Here is a 17,558-nt window from a genome sequence, read left to right as displayed (position 1 = left end):
AAATGTGCATATTGATTGCTGGTGTAAATCTGCCCAGAGTAACTGTATGGATAGGTGACCTTGTGAGGGATGCAGTAAGCACACCCTGTAGGAATGCACACTTGCACACTTCATGCATGAATGACTATAGAGTACGCGACACAGTCAGCCGCTCAGTCACATGCAGACTCACATACAGTCAAGATAGCATGCAAGCACACATTCACACAGCCAGTTCCTCATCATACGTCTTGCTGCATAATCACACATTTCCACGGGAACACACTCATTCGTAAAATTGACATTTTCTTTCTATTAAAACACTCCATTGGGTATCTTATTTTCATTCCTAAATGACCCTCCCTCCCCACTGGAGTCCTAGCTTGCAGCAATGAAGTTCAGCCACACAAAGACAAACAACCATATGTCATCTTTTTTCTATCAGCAAGGTATGATTTTATGCACAGTGGGGAAAAACCTCACTAACGTTTTGTAAGAAGGTCATATAAATACATATAAGTACCTTAAAAATAATGATAGTAATGAATTGATATATGATTGAAAAAATGTTTATACCCATTAATGGCAGCTTTTAGCAAAGTTTTAATAGTGTAACTGGTTGAAATAACATATGTATAAGTTTAGCATTGCACTGCTTTTAGGTAGCATTATTCTACATATGCAGCAATTATATTTATCATATAATTGCTAATAACCCTTACATAGTGCCTAGAAATGTTTATATAATAGCATTTTTAAAGTAATTCATTAGAATTGGACTTTACTTTCAAACTATATTGCTGACTTACACTCATCATAAAGTCTCATTAATGATCACAGGGCATTACAATTACATTAACCAAAAGTATTTTAGATGCCATATAATATCTAAAGAATGAGCTTAAATCTTACGTATAGCCATTACATTTTTTATGAAGACAACTCTTTGCACTGAAACATCCCAGTGGATCACAAACTAAACGATAAACCTAAATAACCATACATGCTCAATGTATGATACAGTTAAACAGTTAACATTTGGATAGATGCTGTGTCATGGATGAAATGCTTAGCTGCCCAAAGGGATTCTGGTCTTGTCTGAAGATGCAAGAGCGAAAGACTTTGAAAGAGGGTTTATTGTTGGGGCACAGATGGCATGAGTTTCAATCACAAACACAGCTGGACTGGCTAGAGTTTCAACTTGAAAAGCGGCTAAATTAAATCTGCAAATAGATCTATGGGAATTGCTTCAAGGGTTGGATGTTGGAGATGATGCGTGTGTGAAAAAGAACAACTGAATGAACTCTGTGCAGCGCATGATCAGATGACTGCCAGAAAGAACAGTGTCGACCCTTACATAGAGGGAAATGGTTAGTAGTGAACAACTTATGCATTGGGGGTTTGGCTGGCATGAACTGGATTCGCTGTCCCTTTAGAGGAAATGGTTATTACAAATTAATAGGATGTTTTTCTGAGTTATCACCTGTATCCTATTTCCTGTCTGTGAGCAGGTATCCCATGCAACCGCCTGTATGCCAGGGTATATTTCAGAAGATGTAAATCTCCCACTTACTGGCTGCACGGTCAAGAGCTGCACTCACATAGCAGCAAGACAGTCTTTTGTCATCCAAGTGTTGCAGGTCATGTTAGCAAATTTCCATTGCTGTAAGCATGTTATTGTCTAAAAGGTCATTCCACTACTGCTTTTTGTCCAAGATTTGGTGAAAAAGAACCTTGACCCTCATAGTAAATCCTGTGAGAAATGGGGGCAAAGGGAGGAAAGCAATTTAGTTTATAGCACAGCGTAACTGTGGGATGTGGGATGACCAGCACAGTCCCAGGGCAGGTGTATGGGGTACATGTCTGTATGTTTAGCTGATGATCTTCTTGGGTAAACGGCTAATGACACAGCTAACAGTTTGTCCACTGTCAAAGCTAACAAGTCATTAATAAGTTAATAAGCCCCTCTGTTTGTTGATGACATCTTTGGCCTTTCTGGCAAACAGAAGCTAGTTGTTTACTTTGAAGTGCTTGATAGAACAGTCATCATTTCCCTGATGGTTGTGATAATGCATAGCCATTAGCTATGGAGTATATATAGGGCACCACCTGGTGAACACATATTCCCAAACAGGAGGATCAACTCACACACTCTAGGTAGTAGAGTCTCTCACACCCAAGAAATCACTATATAGGCCGATCTTCAGGCAGCAATCTCACCTGATGAAATACTTCTTTGATACATCCCCAGGAGAGGGATGGGCCTGGCAATAGCCGCTCATTTGGGATTTGGTGGTTATAGGTGAAGGAACACTAAAACAAAACTCAATTTTTGCATGTGCCTTGCAGTTCTTTCAGTGTCTTGGCAGTAAAGAGATTTACATTGTGGAGCACGTCAAAAGGGTTTCCCATGCATGTACTACAGTGAATACTCAACCAGTAATGTGTGGTGGTGCTAACCACAGTGCCAGGAGCAGTTGTTCGTCTTTACCTGTGTAGTCTTCTGCTGTCTTGCCAGGTGCCTTAAGTTCATGCAATGATCCAGAAAGTGCTGTGTATTGTAATGATAATTGGCTTTGAGCTTGTTGAGAATTTGGGGGGGATTTGAAGAATCATTAGGGTACACACTGAAGGAGTGGGGGGGATATCATGTCTACCACCCTGCGGTCTTTTTAGTAGCAATCTTATACCGTTTCCATTGCTTCTTGAGTGTGTTTCTCTTTATTTGCACAAAATAATCGATCTTGTTGAGCATTTCCCCGCCCTCTTGATAACCATTTCATTCACAAATTGCCACTTTGCTATCTATGTTATAGCTTGTAGTCTGTGGTAGGTTTGTCCCCTTTAATCATCTATCCAAGTCAACATATTTTTCTACATCTTCACTTCAGGGAGTATAATCCATCTCCAACTCATAATAGCTGCATTGGACTCAAAGGACCGGTTTGTGGCAGAGGCTCTAAAATGTCATACTCACTGCACTATGTCACAATTGTGGAGTGGGCATCTGTAAGAATTCAGTGCCTATGTTCCTCTAAGACTGGATGTATACAAAAACCTCTGAAACAACTGACACAAGTAACAGGCTAACTGCCAAAATAAATTGGCAAGACAGCACTTAGCTAAGCCGCTAACCATGCCCCTTTACAGCTAGGCTGGCAAACAAGTTGTCCTACTCTATCTTCTAAACATTTGCAGTTACTAGATCTCAAATTAATTGAACATTTTGAGCTGACATGTATGTAACAGCGGTAACCTCAGCCAAACCCAGCTAAAAGACCAAATGAGTAAAAACGTCATGGAAACATCCATTCGGTAGAGTTTTAGAGACATATAGAATCAGTGCCATGCTGTTGGGCTTTTTTTTTTCCTGTGATAAATTTCACCATTAGACCATGTCTACTTTAGCCAAATGTAACCATTTTTCCATCAGTGATTTTGATTACCAAATTTTATTTAGCAATACAATCAGTGGTCCTAGGGAAATTTTCTTACTAAAGATTAATAGTGTTCTGTGTGTTTTAGTATTCCAACCATTGTAACTTGCACAGCATGTGCAACCTGTAGGAGTCCAATAACAATCAAACAACTGTTTGTATTTCTCATTGATGAAAAAAACTACGTTTATAATGAGGAAGCTTTGCATTAGTGCCTGCACAGATGTCTGATGTCATCAAAGATTGATTGTGATATACCCTGCTGGCTGTCCTGATGTTCACGTGCTGTTCTGCCGCCTCATTAGTAGTCTGATAATGACACAGTTAATCAAGTATTGCTTGCCAAAGTCATACACAGCATAAATTCTGATTTACGGTGCTGCAGATCATTGATTTTCTTTTTCTTTCTTACTTAAAATCATATGAGGATTTAGGTATGGAATCAGTGTATCTGGCAGCATTCTATATCTGTATAATGTGTATACCTGTATAACTTAATAGAGAGTGTATTCAGAGTGTATAAGAGTACGGTGTTTTAAAAATGTGTGCGTCTTATTTCTCGTAGTAATTCTGATTTTTGCAAGTGATTACATTTTCTAGAATACTTTTGTTACCTTTCCTGTTGATATGAATCCTATCAAAGACAATGTGAGTGAGAGTGAAACAAAAACAAAGAAACAACAGCAATGAAAAAGTAGGGAAGAAGAAAAACAACTTTTTATCATCTTGATCAAACTAAATTAAAATATACAAAATAGACCCATGTTCAAGGTCATTTGCTGTCTTCACAGGGAAATTTGTATTTGACTCATATAATAATATATCACGGTAAGAAACACATACAAGACTTTAGAAGCTGTCGCACTTCTCTGGTGATTCTCTGAGCAGGGCAGTCAGGGCACCAGCATCTTTCTCATGAATGCCCGTCACAACGAATATCCATATAAACACTGTTGATGGAGCTGTTCTACTGCTGGCTGAGGGTCTGTCTCATCCTCTTTGTTAAATTGGCTATTCGATTAGGCAGACAATTGACAGAAACATGGTTTTCATTTTAAGAAAATTCTTCATTCTCCAATGTGGAGGACAGTTCTTTCAGTAGAGACACATTAGTTGTCTGTAGCTTTCATAATCATTTCAATTGTGTCTTAAGGATACAGTTGTTTTGCCATCTATCGTTCCAGACTTATACACTGTGGAAATATGTCACATAATACAAATACAATACAAAGCTACTTATTTATTTTGCCCTTCACATTAGAAATTTAAGTATAATATTAAATCCATGAATTCATAGTTCAAAATAATTGATACATTTAAACATGTTTTTAGTATATACAGTGCTTTAAAAAAACAATATTTGTTTGAAGGTACAAAAAGAGTACAAAAAGATAACCCAGGTAAGAATAAAAAATACGTTTTCATGAGACTGTGTGTATTCAAGCTACTATAAATCCTCAGGGTAATAAGAGTGTTAGACAGATGCTGAATGAACTAATAGTGAATAAATGTATTAAATATTGAATCTCACAGAGGTCAGATTTTGAACATTTTACAAACTATTTCAACGGAACTGACTTTCAACCTGCTTACCTGCAGATGGGAAATGTGGAAAACATTTCTGCTGTATTGATGCATGTTTTTTATCCTGATTGTAAGTTTGCACTCCAAAGCAGGACTTACAGCCATACTAAATCAATATTGGAGGAGCAAAGCCCTTGTTCTCTGTGTTTATAGATCCGTGCCTTCTGATGGACTTTGCTTCCACTGCACATTTTGATCACTGTCTGTCTGCAGCCGACGTGACTGGAGAACTGCAATTTAGGCTGCCTTTATTTTTAGTCAAGTAAAAGGAAAATACAGATTCATCCTAAATGCATTTTGTTTTGAATATGTTTTGCATTTTGAATATCAGACAAGGTTAACATATATTACCAATGTTATTAGTATTACTAAAAAATATACAGTATATAATGCTGAATGTATTTTTACATTTTTAGCACATGCTCAGCCACTGTTTTAGGTGTTTTTAACACAGATTTCCCTAAAAACAATACAATTAAGTATGCACCTCTTTACTCTTAAAAGATGTGCAAATGTGTGTGCATTAAAAAGCAAATAATAGCATACAATAGAATATAGTAAACAGCTTTCATGTGAGAGAAAGTGCTCCTGATTTTACATGGGTCCATCAGAAAACAGTCTGCTACTTCTCAAACATGATACTGGTATCATGTGCCATTAATAGGGCTGCCACGAACGATTATTTTGATAGTCGACTAGTCACCGATTATTTTTGCGATTAGTCGACTAATCAGATCATGCATCCATTGGATGTAAAACGTCAACCCGTTCTCACTCCCAAAGCGTAACATTTTACGCTAGGTGACAAATCGTCACCATATTACGTTTTCGGCTACCCACCACGTTCCTAAATGACGACCTCGGAAAAAGAGGGAATATGAGAACCGTCTGGACTGAACCTACACATGTTCGCTCTTTTTCTTCAAATCGCTTAGAAACACGCTATTTAACATCATTAAAGTCCTGGTTAAGGTCAGGAATAAGGTTATGGTCAGGGCTAGGGATAAGGTTAGGTTTAGGGCTGGAATACAGGGCTGGAACGTCTATTACCGCGGGAGCGTCATTGCACTGGATTCCAGCCATAACCCGCCGCGTACCATAAGAACGCCGAAGGTCTCCTTTCGCGTTCCTCAGGAACGCCGCGGGACGTGACAAAACGTCGACATGTTACGCCTCGGGAGTGAGAACGCTCTGAAAACGTACAGCTTATTGCACCAGCAGCATCTCCTCTTATATAACTATCATTAGTTTACAGCTTTAAGTGTTTAAGGTATGTGCCAACTAAAAATAAAGACAAGATGATAGTTTATTAAACTTTTAATGAAATTTGCAGATTGTCTCGGTGGAGTTTAATAAACTCGGCCGTCTGTTCGTTCAATGTAAAACATAACAGGACACTAGAGTAAATTCTCTACCATTTCACACTTCTGTTTAATCAGTTTTCTGTTTGACGTTTGTTCAGCTGTGTAAAAACTATAACTTTAATCTCAGCCAAACCAATTTACTGAGGAACAAATAAAACACTGAAAAAAGCCAAACAATAACATTTTTAAATTATCCGAGTGACTTATATATCATGTTTACCCTGAGTAGCGAAAGACCGCGGGGGGGTTGAAAATGATGTGCCGGGAATAGGCTGTTCTCGCCGGCTCTAGTGAGCCTCGAACCCTCTAGCTATCAAGCTGGTGGGTAACAGACGTCTCCGAAAATTAAATTCCTTAATCGTCGACGTAATCGTGACTAGTCGACTAATCGTGGCAGCCCTAGCCATTAAGACAAGCTATCCGGACACTCTCCAGTTATAATATTCCTAAACAAAAGTACAAATTATAGCCAATTGCTACTCTGTGGAGTAAAAAAGAAAGAAGTTGATATTCTTAAAAAGTCTCCCCCTCACACCCCAAGCACTCTTACTTGCTGGGTGTAACACACCCACTGCAGAAAGGCTGATGCCCAAATAGTTCCAGTAAATCAATATAATAATAAAATAGGAAACTACATGCAAAGGGCAAGGACTCTAATCTAGTCACCACATATTTCTATTGGGGTGGGGGGTGGGCGCAGAGCCATTGCAGAGGGGGTGCGGTATGAAAAGGGGGAAAAAAAATGCTTGGACACTGCTAGCATGGGGCGCCCACACAAACGCAAAGCAGGAGATGAAACATCGCTGAATATGTTTCCAAACCAACTTTATTCTAAGCTAAAGACTAGAAAATATGGTGAAGCATATCTTCGCTTTGGTGTCACCTGCACAAGTGCCGAGGTAGGTCTCCCCTGCAGAATTGGTTTTCCCTTCGTTGGGAGCAGCGCTGGGCTGTTCAAATCACGGACAAACAGTATCCCACATTCTTGATTTTTAGTTCACAAACACTTCTCATAATGACTAACTACTCCTGACATTTTGGAGATGTTAGCTCTTTATACTGTAAAGTTACAGCGGGATCCAAATAACATCAGGCTGATCCTGCCACGATCTGTTGCCCGGTTCAAATCACAGACAAACAGTATCCCACAGCTGTTTATGTTTTTGAACTCATTTTGCACAAAGAGGCATTTTTTGAAAAACGTATTGATAGCAATGTTGAATATTATTACACAGGAAAAAAACAACTACACATAAAATAATTACATCGTGACGCCTCTGCCTTTCTAAATGGAGGGACAGTAACTACGTGTGTATGTAAGCATGTAATACCTGCAGATAGTCAGATTAACAGTATTTTGTCTCTATCTGCCATTCTGCAATTCATCTCATGTAAACAATAACGTGGCGCACAGCCTGACGTGAAAAAAAAGCACATACCTTTGATGTTGCGTGACGAACTCTGTATTCCTCGTCCACACGTAAACGCAAAAAAAGGAGTTTTAAAAAATCTCCGTTTCGGTGTTTCGAAACGCCGTTTACGTGTGGACGAAACAGCTGCGTTTCAGGGGGGCGAACATTTTTCTTGTAAGACAAAGGGGGGTCTAGCAAAAAGAGCTTGGGAACCATAGTTTTAACCAATAGAAGCATGGATTTGTGTTCCATTCTTTTATGTAACTGCTGGATTGCACCACCCACGCTACAAGTTCACTGCCATTCTGACTGTGCACAGCCATGTTTGTTTCACTTGATAGAACAGACCTATTAGGTGGCTATTTTATCCTGTTAAAAAGCAAAAAACATCAATTTAGTGTCTAAGACAACTCATTACTAACCCTCATGCAGTACGTGATAAGCACAAGAAACCCTTCTTGCGTGACATTAGCTCCTTAACTTACCCATCACCAATCCATTCCCACCCCTTTCTCAAGTTTAAAAAAAAAACCCTCTCCTCTTGAAATACGTTATTGGTCCATCGGTTTGGATCAGAAGACATGTAGCCCTCTCAGCTTTCGATGTGTGTGTTTGTGAGTGTGTGTGTGTCTTTGTGTATGTGTGCTATATGGATGGTCTCTCTTCTCCACACGCCCTGCCTTCCTTTTCTGAGAAACTGACTCAGCAGCCACTGTCAGGTCTGCTTAATTTTGTCATGCTTGACTTCCTGCTACCTGGACTCTCATCTGCCAAACCCCCTTAATCCACTTGTCACTCACAACAACAAAAAGCTCAGGATCTGCTCCTTGAATGAAGATAGGGAGGTGGAGCATTGGTGGGTGTATAAGAGAGTTATCCTGCAGATTTTAGTGCAGGTGTGCAAGCACAGGTGCATCACAACTGCTGTTTCAACACTATTTCTAGCCATTACCCAGAATAAGGCAAAGAATCTGTCAAATAATTTGTCAAATATATATATATATATATATATATATATATATATATATATATATATATATATATATATATATAGATAGATAGATAGATAGATAGATAGATAGATAGATAGATAGATAGATAGATAGATTCGGGCACACATTTTGAAACAGGCCTTCACAACTGAAAATTCAAAATTTGTCCAGCTGACCTTGTATAGTTATATCTTTGATGACATTTACAAGACAACATCCTATTTATATATTAGGTAGCATTCGCTGCCTAATTTCTCATCTGCAAGCTTTTTTTTCACTAAGAATTGTGTGATTGCAAATGCCTGGAAAACTAGAGAAGTCTAAATAATTATGATCAGCTGGGCTTGAAATTAACACCAGCTAACTCACTCAGAGTAGATAATATTTGACTGCAGCAGACACAGTTTTACCTCAGGGCATGTTAGCTTCCTGCTCTATTTCCAAACAAACACAACTTTCCTCAGTTCTTTCTCAGATTGGTATGATTTTATATGGTCCTTCCCAATCTACAATTTCTGTTAAATAAACATACGTATTTGTACAGCTGTCATTTCAGGGCACATCTACATGTTTTTACAACTGCTGCTCCTAGCCCCCTCTCCTCACTGAAAGGGTGAATCAGTCTGAATAAACAGTGAGCAAGCAGTTGCATGCAGCAGGCTCACACTACAAATACAGTTGTGTGTTTGTTTTTCCTTTGTTGCTGTTGTTTCAGTTATTCGGTGAACACTGATGAAAACAAATATATTGTCTTTAGCAGTAAAAAAATCATTCCTGTGCACTAATGCACATTATCATGTGTGTATGTGTTGCAGATTATCATCTGACCCTGACTTCTCATAAGCATCCATATAGGAAACTTGTCTGTCCAATCAAAGTGTTTACTACTGTATGTGTATAGTATATCTACTTTCAGTCTTCAGCCTGTGGTGCCATCATTAACACTGGTTATCTATCGTCGTGCTTGCTCCTCTATACTTTGGCAAAATATGCTAATTAAGACACCCTGTATTACATTCAGATTATTTCCACCATCCTTACAATGGCTAATGTATATTCATGAAATGCACTGTGTTTGTGTTTTTGTCTTTTCACTTTAATTTATTTGTATTATGCAACATATGTCTCTCTAGAGGAAGAGAAAGTAAGTATTTCTCTGACTGTCTAAGTGAGCACACATGAAATTCACTTGTCAATTTGACGCACTTCCTTTGCACTGAATATCACAATACATCTATACATGTATTATGAAAAAGCATAAATTCATGCACAACAAATCAGGAACCAAAAATATTTGTATGTGAATGTGCATGTTTAAAATCTGCTAACCTTGATGGCATTGGTGGAAATCTGGATCTCATGCAGCTTCCTCATTGTACCGTCACGGTCAATGAAGTAAGACGAAGCCAACTGATGAAGGGCTTCCACATTCTGAGTAGCATTGGCAAGCTTTCTGTCCAGCTTGTTTTTGGCCAGGTACATTGTCAGTGCCTCCTCCCCTGCAAGTGGCAAAAAGAAATGGAATTATATAAGCATGTTTTTTAAGAACTTTTTAAGGCAATGAAGACATTATTTTTTAATCCAGTGTACTACAAAAGCGAAGCAAGAGCTGTACATATATTGAATGTGAAAGTTGTCATATTCAGTCTTATCTTGGTTGCCGGTGGAGCACTCAATATAACAGAGAAGTCAGAGATGAATACCAATGCTAGGAGCTTTAGCTTGAGAAACCAGATGCCTTAGGTTTCCCAGAACAGTCACATATTTGCTGCTTCATCCCCAGCTGGCACCATCCCCGGAAAATGCCCTTAGATTTACCCCTATTGGGATTGCATTATTTCCACAAGAGGTGTAGTGATATAGAATTTTTACCACAATACCACAGGAATTTCATCCTGTGGTCTTGTGGTAAATATATCACATCCGAATTTTTCTTGGAAAAGAACCCAGAACGGGAAAAGAATAGGCATGATACAAACACACAAATAATTGATTTGAAATAATTGAATGCAAATATTTTAAAAGAAAAATACGAAAAGGGTAAAAGTAAGTAGTGGAACCAGTTTAGCTACCTCAAGAAGACTGCACAAATCCCAGATCCTCCCCCAGTTATATATTTTTACAAAAATACTGTATTCAGTTCAATCACATTACTGATCCTATACTGATTACATACTTCATAATTTAAATGCTATTATTATCAAAGATGACAAAGTAAGTCCGTCTTTACACTTCAGAAAACACTTGAAAAAGAGAAGTACCAGTAAGTGTGTCAACTCACTGAATTCAACCTGATCTTGCAGAAAGTGTCTGTAAGGTCAAGAATATGAAAGTCTAGATCAGCAAAGGGCCTAAATATTTGCAGCGCACCAGACAACCATTTCAGTTTGCATGTCTTGTGCTCGTTTGTTGACTCACTAAAAAGAGCTGAGATGCTCAATCAGTACACATCATATTTCTCAGTCTTTCATTCCCACAAGGAGAAACAGATTCATAAAAAGCAAACAAGCAAATATCAGTTCACTTCTGCAAGCTCACACAATCTATCCTGCAAAGATTGCTGTTCAAATGGCAAACCATATGCTTGGAACTATTTCAAGAGCGTGTCACATATGTTCAGGTTTACAGTGCTGTGAATGGTTATTTGGCCCCAAGCGATGCATTGGAATTGGTCATTTAACTTGTGGTGACCGTGACTAGGGGTGGGTAGCAGTCAGGGCCAATGTCTCATGCCTGGTTAGAGTACAAACACTGAGGGGACGAGGGCCGATTCTCCGATGCTGCAATGCTCTCTGTCCCTCAGGGGTTAGCAAAGTTACTTACATACACTCGACTTACACCACTGCACAAGAATAATAGTCCCACATTAAGCCCTTGATCTGCCATTTTTTATCACTATTTCAACTTAGTGTGGCATAAAGGTCTTCTATACATAAATATTTTGTGGTTATTGCTAGCTGGCCAGGAAAAATCATTACCTCTCTGGCTTTAAAAAAGTCATTTGTGTGCACCTTTCTATAAGTAATACATTGTGCTACATTATTGCGGGGCACCTCGCTGGCACATTGCCAGAAATAATCAGCTCGTGTAGGGTGTATGTGTTTACAGCTGAGAGGTATTTTAAACTGTTTCATCTCAAATCAGTGTTTCCGTGCATGTATACAAGCATGTTTTCTGAATATATTTTTCTTTTTTTTTTCACTTTCCTTGTGTTTGCATGAATGTAGAGGTCATGGAGGATATGTGACTGCCTAGTGTAATGGAATGGTAGGGAGAGCCCCATTTTATGCCAGTGGTACATGTGTGGGAAACCTTTTCAAAGAACCTAAGTGAGTGCTTTCAAATGACTTCATAACCTAGTCACAGATTCACAGGACACACACAAACATACCCTGCATTTGCTGATAGGTGCTGCTGTCTGCAGTTACTTTAGTTACTTCGTTACAGAAAAATTACATCTATTTTTTGTACTTAACTATATATACATATGTTTGATGACAAAAATTGTGTAAATTCACAACCCAACAACTACTTAGCTCTATTGTAAACATCTTACTTCTCTTATGAATAATCTCGTGATTAAAACAGGTTAACGCTTATAATAAAATGTATATGTAACACTCACAACCAATTTTCTACCCTTCTCTTCAGCGGCATAACGCTCTTGCCAGTTACACATTTGCTTCGGGTTTATGCAAGATATATTCTGGTATAATGGAGTAAAAGATATTGTTGTTGACAGAAGCGTTGGCAAGTTTCACTGGGCAGTTTTACTCTACAACCAGAGGCACAGCCATAGTTCTGCATATGAACTTTAGCCTTGGGCAACCACAAGTCATTTCAATAAACTATTTCTTTTTTTTTCATGGCAGAAGATATGAGACACTGAATAAGTTTCATTCAGTCAGTCTGTGTAATCACAACAGAGTGTTGGTTGGCAAAGGAGTCTCCTCAGCTAACATGCAGTTATTAGCGCAACAGCTCTAACAGAGCGTAAAGTAAATGCACTCTTTCTCAGTTAACTACAAATACATTTTTAAAAAATGCACTGTGGTTGTTGTTGTTAATGTAGATTAGTTCTTAGTGGCAAAAGCTAGGCAGAAATGAATGTTGTCAATTAAAGCGACAGTGTTTGCTGTTTTGCAAAATGTTTGAGCAGAACGTGTATTTTTTAAATCCCTCCACACAGATGTATGTAGGACAATGAACTCTCCAAAGTAGCTATAGTTGTCTGCTGGATTTAATTGGATGTGTCTCCTTTTAAGCTTTTTTTCTCTATTCCCTGACTCGACTCAGATGCTCTATAGTTGGCTGTGCACACACCCATGGAAGTCACAGTGAAACAGCAGTTCTCTCACTTAAAGTGGAAAAATGATTTCAAGCATGTGAAGGATAGAAAATGACAGATGTGCTAAAATATATTCCTTACAGCTTTAGCAAAATGCAAATCTGTCCTTCACATTCCCTAAAAGCAATACCTCCTCTAGCATTTATATACAGCCTTACTTTTGCAGACGTCTTCACTACTGACACACCGAAAGGTTGAATTTTCCTGTCAGCAAATGTGCTTCACTTACACTATTGTTCTCAGGCAAAGAGCCTGAGGTGTTAAATATTTGTGCCAACTGTTTTATGTACATATTATTTACTTAATTATTAATTTATTTATTTCATCTTCAAATTCAGTTAAAACATAAACTGAGGTATATTTTCACTTTAACTGCTTCAAGTCTTTTAACCGCAGTGGGCTAAACTCAGATCTAGGGCTGCCACAAACTATTATTTTGATAGTCGACTAGCAGTGTTGGTCAAGTTACTTGAAAAAAGTAATCAGTAACTAATTACTGATTACTTCCCCAAAGAAGTTACTTTACTGATTACTTATTTTCAAAAGTAATTAATTACTTAGTTACTTAGTTACTTTTTAAAAACACGATTTACAACCTGAAGAGGTGATAAAGCGATAGATCTTTCAGCCCAATTCTACTTTTTCTACATAATCCATCATATAAAATGTAATCAAATGGAAAAGTCTCTTTTTTTAACTTGTTTTATCAGTTTTAATCTTTTAACTTTATGCATCAAGCAAAAATTTAATTATATGCACCATTCTCTGACTTGAATAAATTAGTTTGACATTTAAAGCTATTTTCTGCACATTCCAGCACATAAAATAAAATATTTTTTGTGTTTACACTCACTCTTTCAAATAGATGCAAGTAAAACACAGCAGAAAATAAATAAAGTCAAAGACTCAGCGGTCCTGTTGCTCTATTTTCACCTGTAAAGCAGGACTGGGATAGGCGGAGGTTTACCCTGGTGCACGTGTGCCGCGGTCAGTTGAAGAAACCGCGACTTTCTCTGTGAATTTCCCATTATGTCGTTGCGCACTCGGTGCTTGCTTGGAAGTTTAGGGGTTTTTTTCGCTGTAAAAAGAAGTTTTCTTCCCACGCACAATGGACGCTAATGTTTTTGTCACATTTTATGGAGTCAAACTCAAAGTAAGGTCAGTACTTCCACGCTTTAAACGCTGCACGCTCATACTCTCTCCCACAATCGATATGTGATCCATTGTTGATCTGCACACAGCTGTTGTTACTAACGGCACACTCGCTTACGTCACTGTCGTGAGACATTCTCGCAAATAATCATGGTTTTAGTAACGCAGTAACGCAGCGTTCCTACGGGAAAGTAACGGTAATCTAATTACCGTTTTTGCAATAGTAATCCCTTACTTTACTCGTTACTTGAAAAAAGTAATCAGATTACAGTAACGTGTTACAAGTAACGCGTTACTGCCCATCTCTGTCGACTAGTCACTGATTATTTTTGCGATTGGTCGACTAATCAGATCATGCATCCATTGGACATAAAACGTATAGATTATTGCACCAGCAGCATCTGCTCTTATATAACTATCATTAGCTTACAGTTTTAAGTGTTTAAGGTATGTGCTAACTAAAAATAAAGACAAGATGATAGTTTATTAAATTTTAATGAAATTTGCAGATTGTTTCGGTGAAGTTTAATAAACTCCTTGCTATCTAAAATATACCGGGACACCGGAGTATATTCTCGAGCATCTCACACTTCTGATAATCAGCTGTCTGCTGGACGTTTATTCAGCTGTGCAAAAACTATAACTTTGATCTCAGCCAAACCGATTTACTCAGGAACAAATAAAATACTAAAAAAAGCCAAACAATAAAATTTTTAAGTTATCTAAGTGACTTATATATGTTTAACCTGAGTAGCGAAAGATGGGTTTGAAAACGATTTGCCGGGAGTCCGGTGTTCTCACCGGCTCTAGTGAGCCTTGCCCCCGGCTAGCTATCGAGCTAGTGGGTAACAGACGTCTCCGAAAACGTCGGAGCGCTTTTGAAAATATGTGGTGTCTTGATAAACTGAGCAGATATTTGAGGTTTACACAGCTACATTCTCACCTGAAAATATGTTAAACGTTTATTTTGTGACCCAGAAAGAATAATAAGAGTAATATTAAAACTAACTAGCTGCCGCCATTGTTGGAAACTGAGCTGGGCTGCGCTATGAATTCTGGGACAGAGCTACTTCTTCTTCTTCGGGGTTTAACGGCAGCTGGCATCCTTGTACATGCAGTGCTGCCATTTTCTGTTTCAGTCCGTTATTACACTCTTAAATCCTACTACTTATTCCTGCGTCTTTTGGGATCTTACAAAGCTTCAAACGACGCATCGACTATTAAATCAGTCGTTGTCGATTTTGATAGACAACGTAATCGTGACTAGTCGACTAATCGTGGCAGCCCTACACAGATCATATGCTACACTTCAAAATACACATAACTTGATACTCATTAAGAAAAGTCAAACAAACGAACAAAATGTAAAAAATGTGCCACAAACTGAGATCTAATTAAAACAGTCAAAAATGTTCAGACAACAAATGTTTTCCCTTGACGTTGTCAGTCAGTGCTCAGATAAGAATATCTGCTTCTTAGTTAACCCTGTCATTACCACAGCACCATATTTGCAGGCAATTAGTAACACAGAAAGCTAGTTCATTAGCATTCATTAGCATAGCATTGATCCTACCTCTTTTACATGAAACTCTTTAACAACAACAAATATAAATGACAAACTACCCAACTGAATTCATTTTGCCTTTAATTAAAAAAAGTAAAAACAAAAGATATTGAGAAGAGGCTGTGACTATGTACACCTTTTCATTAGCTCTTTAGAGCTCAAAGACAAAGAAAGGAAGAAGTAACGACTCATGCTAGGTGACATAACAATGGTAATTCATTGTAACATTTTCTTTCAGTTTCCGGGTGGGGCGGAGGGGCTCTAATGGCGCTCTTCACACTTGAACACTCAACTTTAAGTTGCCTGGGAGAAGGAGAATTCATTTCTTTCCTCTCAAGTGTATAATGACTCATGAGACCACAAAGTGTAGGTGGCTAAAGAGAGAATTAGCCTCCTCTTCTTACTTCATCTCTAGTATTGAATGCACATTTCTTGGTTCATATAACCATTAATGGGCAATTCCAAGATTGACATAAGAGTTTGCTGACCCATAAATTGAAACAAAGGCCTGAAGGTTAAAGAAAACATGATGATAACTCAGGGGCAAAGTAGATGAGCTCGGGGATATCTGTAAAAATATAGAGGAACCACATATGGTGATGCAATTCAATAACCTTAAGGAGGATGCTGTGGGTGAAAATGATACTGTGGTTATTTTCAACTGTTTTAGCCATCTGATGTACCTGTTGTATTAGGATTCTTCCTAATTTTATTTCACCCCCATATGATGTTTCAGCTCAATATTGTATTTCCAATTTCCAAAAAAAAGGTGTTGCAGGATGAATCACTTTACAGGGTGGGTTATACAATATCCCAGTTCTAACTCTTCACATCTAATATTCATCTGCACAGTGTAACTAAATAATTAAAGCCGACTTTATATTTGAAAGTAAAGAAATCTGCTACCAGATTTATTTTTTTCCCTTAATCCTTAAGCATCAGTTCCACTTGAAGATATCACTTCTGACATACAAATATAGTTTGAGGTTACTTAATTAAAAATTAAATTAAAAGACACCAGTTCTCTCTGAATAATTGATACTGGGGTACATAAATGCACATTTCCCAAGCTTTGTCAAGTCTGGAGCAACATGACCCAAGCCTGTTGAACAGCATCATAATAATGACAAAAGTATAAAGAATATTTTTCAGAGGCATTCGATCATGAGATTACAAAACTGCAGTACAAACGGCAATTTACACAAGTGAAGCGACTACTTGGCAATGTTTCATGCATGCAATTATATAATTCAAGGTTTGAATAACAGAGCAGATTATCTTACTAATTATATCTTTAAAATGCAGTTGGGAACATAATCAGAGTAAGCTGCCTTCATCCATCCCTCCGAGCTTGTGATAAGATAAGACATAGCGAGGAGAAAGCATTTATTGTTAGGCTAGGAGAGCACAGGTGCTTACCTTTTTTTTTTTTTTAGGGTGAAGTACATTCAATATACTTTTGATGCTTTTTTTCTTTTCTTTTTCACTGTAAATTAATTGAATTGATTAATTCTTTAGAAATTAAGAACAGTGTTGATATTCATAGTAACTAACAGTAGCTATAGAATGAATCTTCTATAATATTTGCAATCTACACTGAAATTTGATGATCTGTCATGCTTATAGATTAATCACAGAAGTGCACACTGTGTCCCTTAAAGTAAAGGTAAGTTTGAAGATCATATGTAAGTTGAATTATACTTTTTGCAAGGGTTTCTGATTCAGC

At 37.9% G+C, this 17,558-nt stretch overlaps 1 protein-coding gene across 1 annotated transcript in view; it reads right to left on the bottom strand.

Moving 5' to 3' along the window:
• The window catches only part of brinp1 (bone morphogenetic protein/retinoic acid inducible neural-specific 1), a 115,778-nt gene that overhangs the window by 38,575 nt on the left and 59,645 nt on the right, over positions 1-17,558 (bottom strand). The window contains exon 4 of the mRNA XM_080869489.1: positions 10,098-10,267. Coding sequence (XP_080725615.1) covers positions 10,098-10,267 — 170 coding nt within the window. The remainder of the gene's footprint in view (positions 1-10,097; positions 10,268-17,558) is intronic.

The sequence above is a fragment of the Rhamphochromis sp. 'chilingali' genome (assembly GCF_963969265.1).
Source record: "Rhamphochromis sp. 'chilingali' genome assembly, chromosome: 2".
Taxonomy (NCBI): Eukaryota; Metazoa; Chordata; class Actinopteri; order Cichliformes; family Cichlidae; genus Rhamphochromis; species Rhamphochromis sp. 'chilingali'.
Note: the sequence above shows the minus strand (reverse complement) of the source record. Positions and strands in the feature narration are given on the sequence as shown.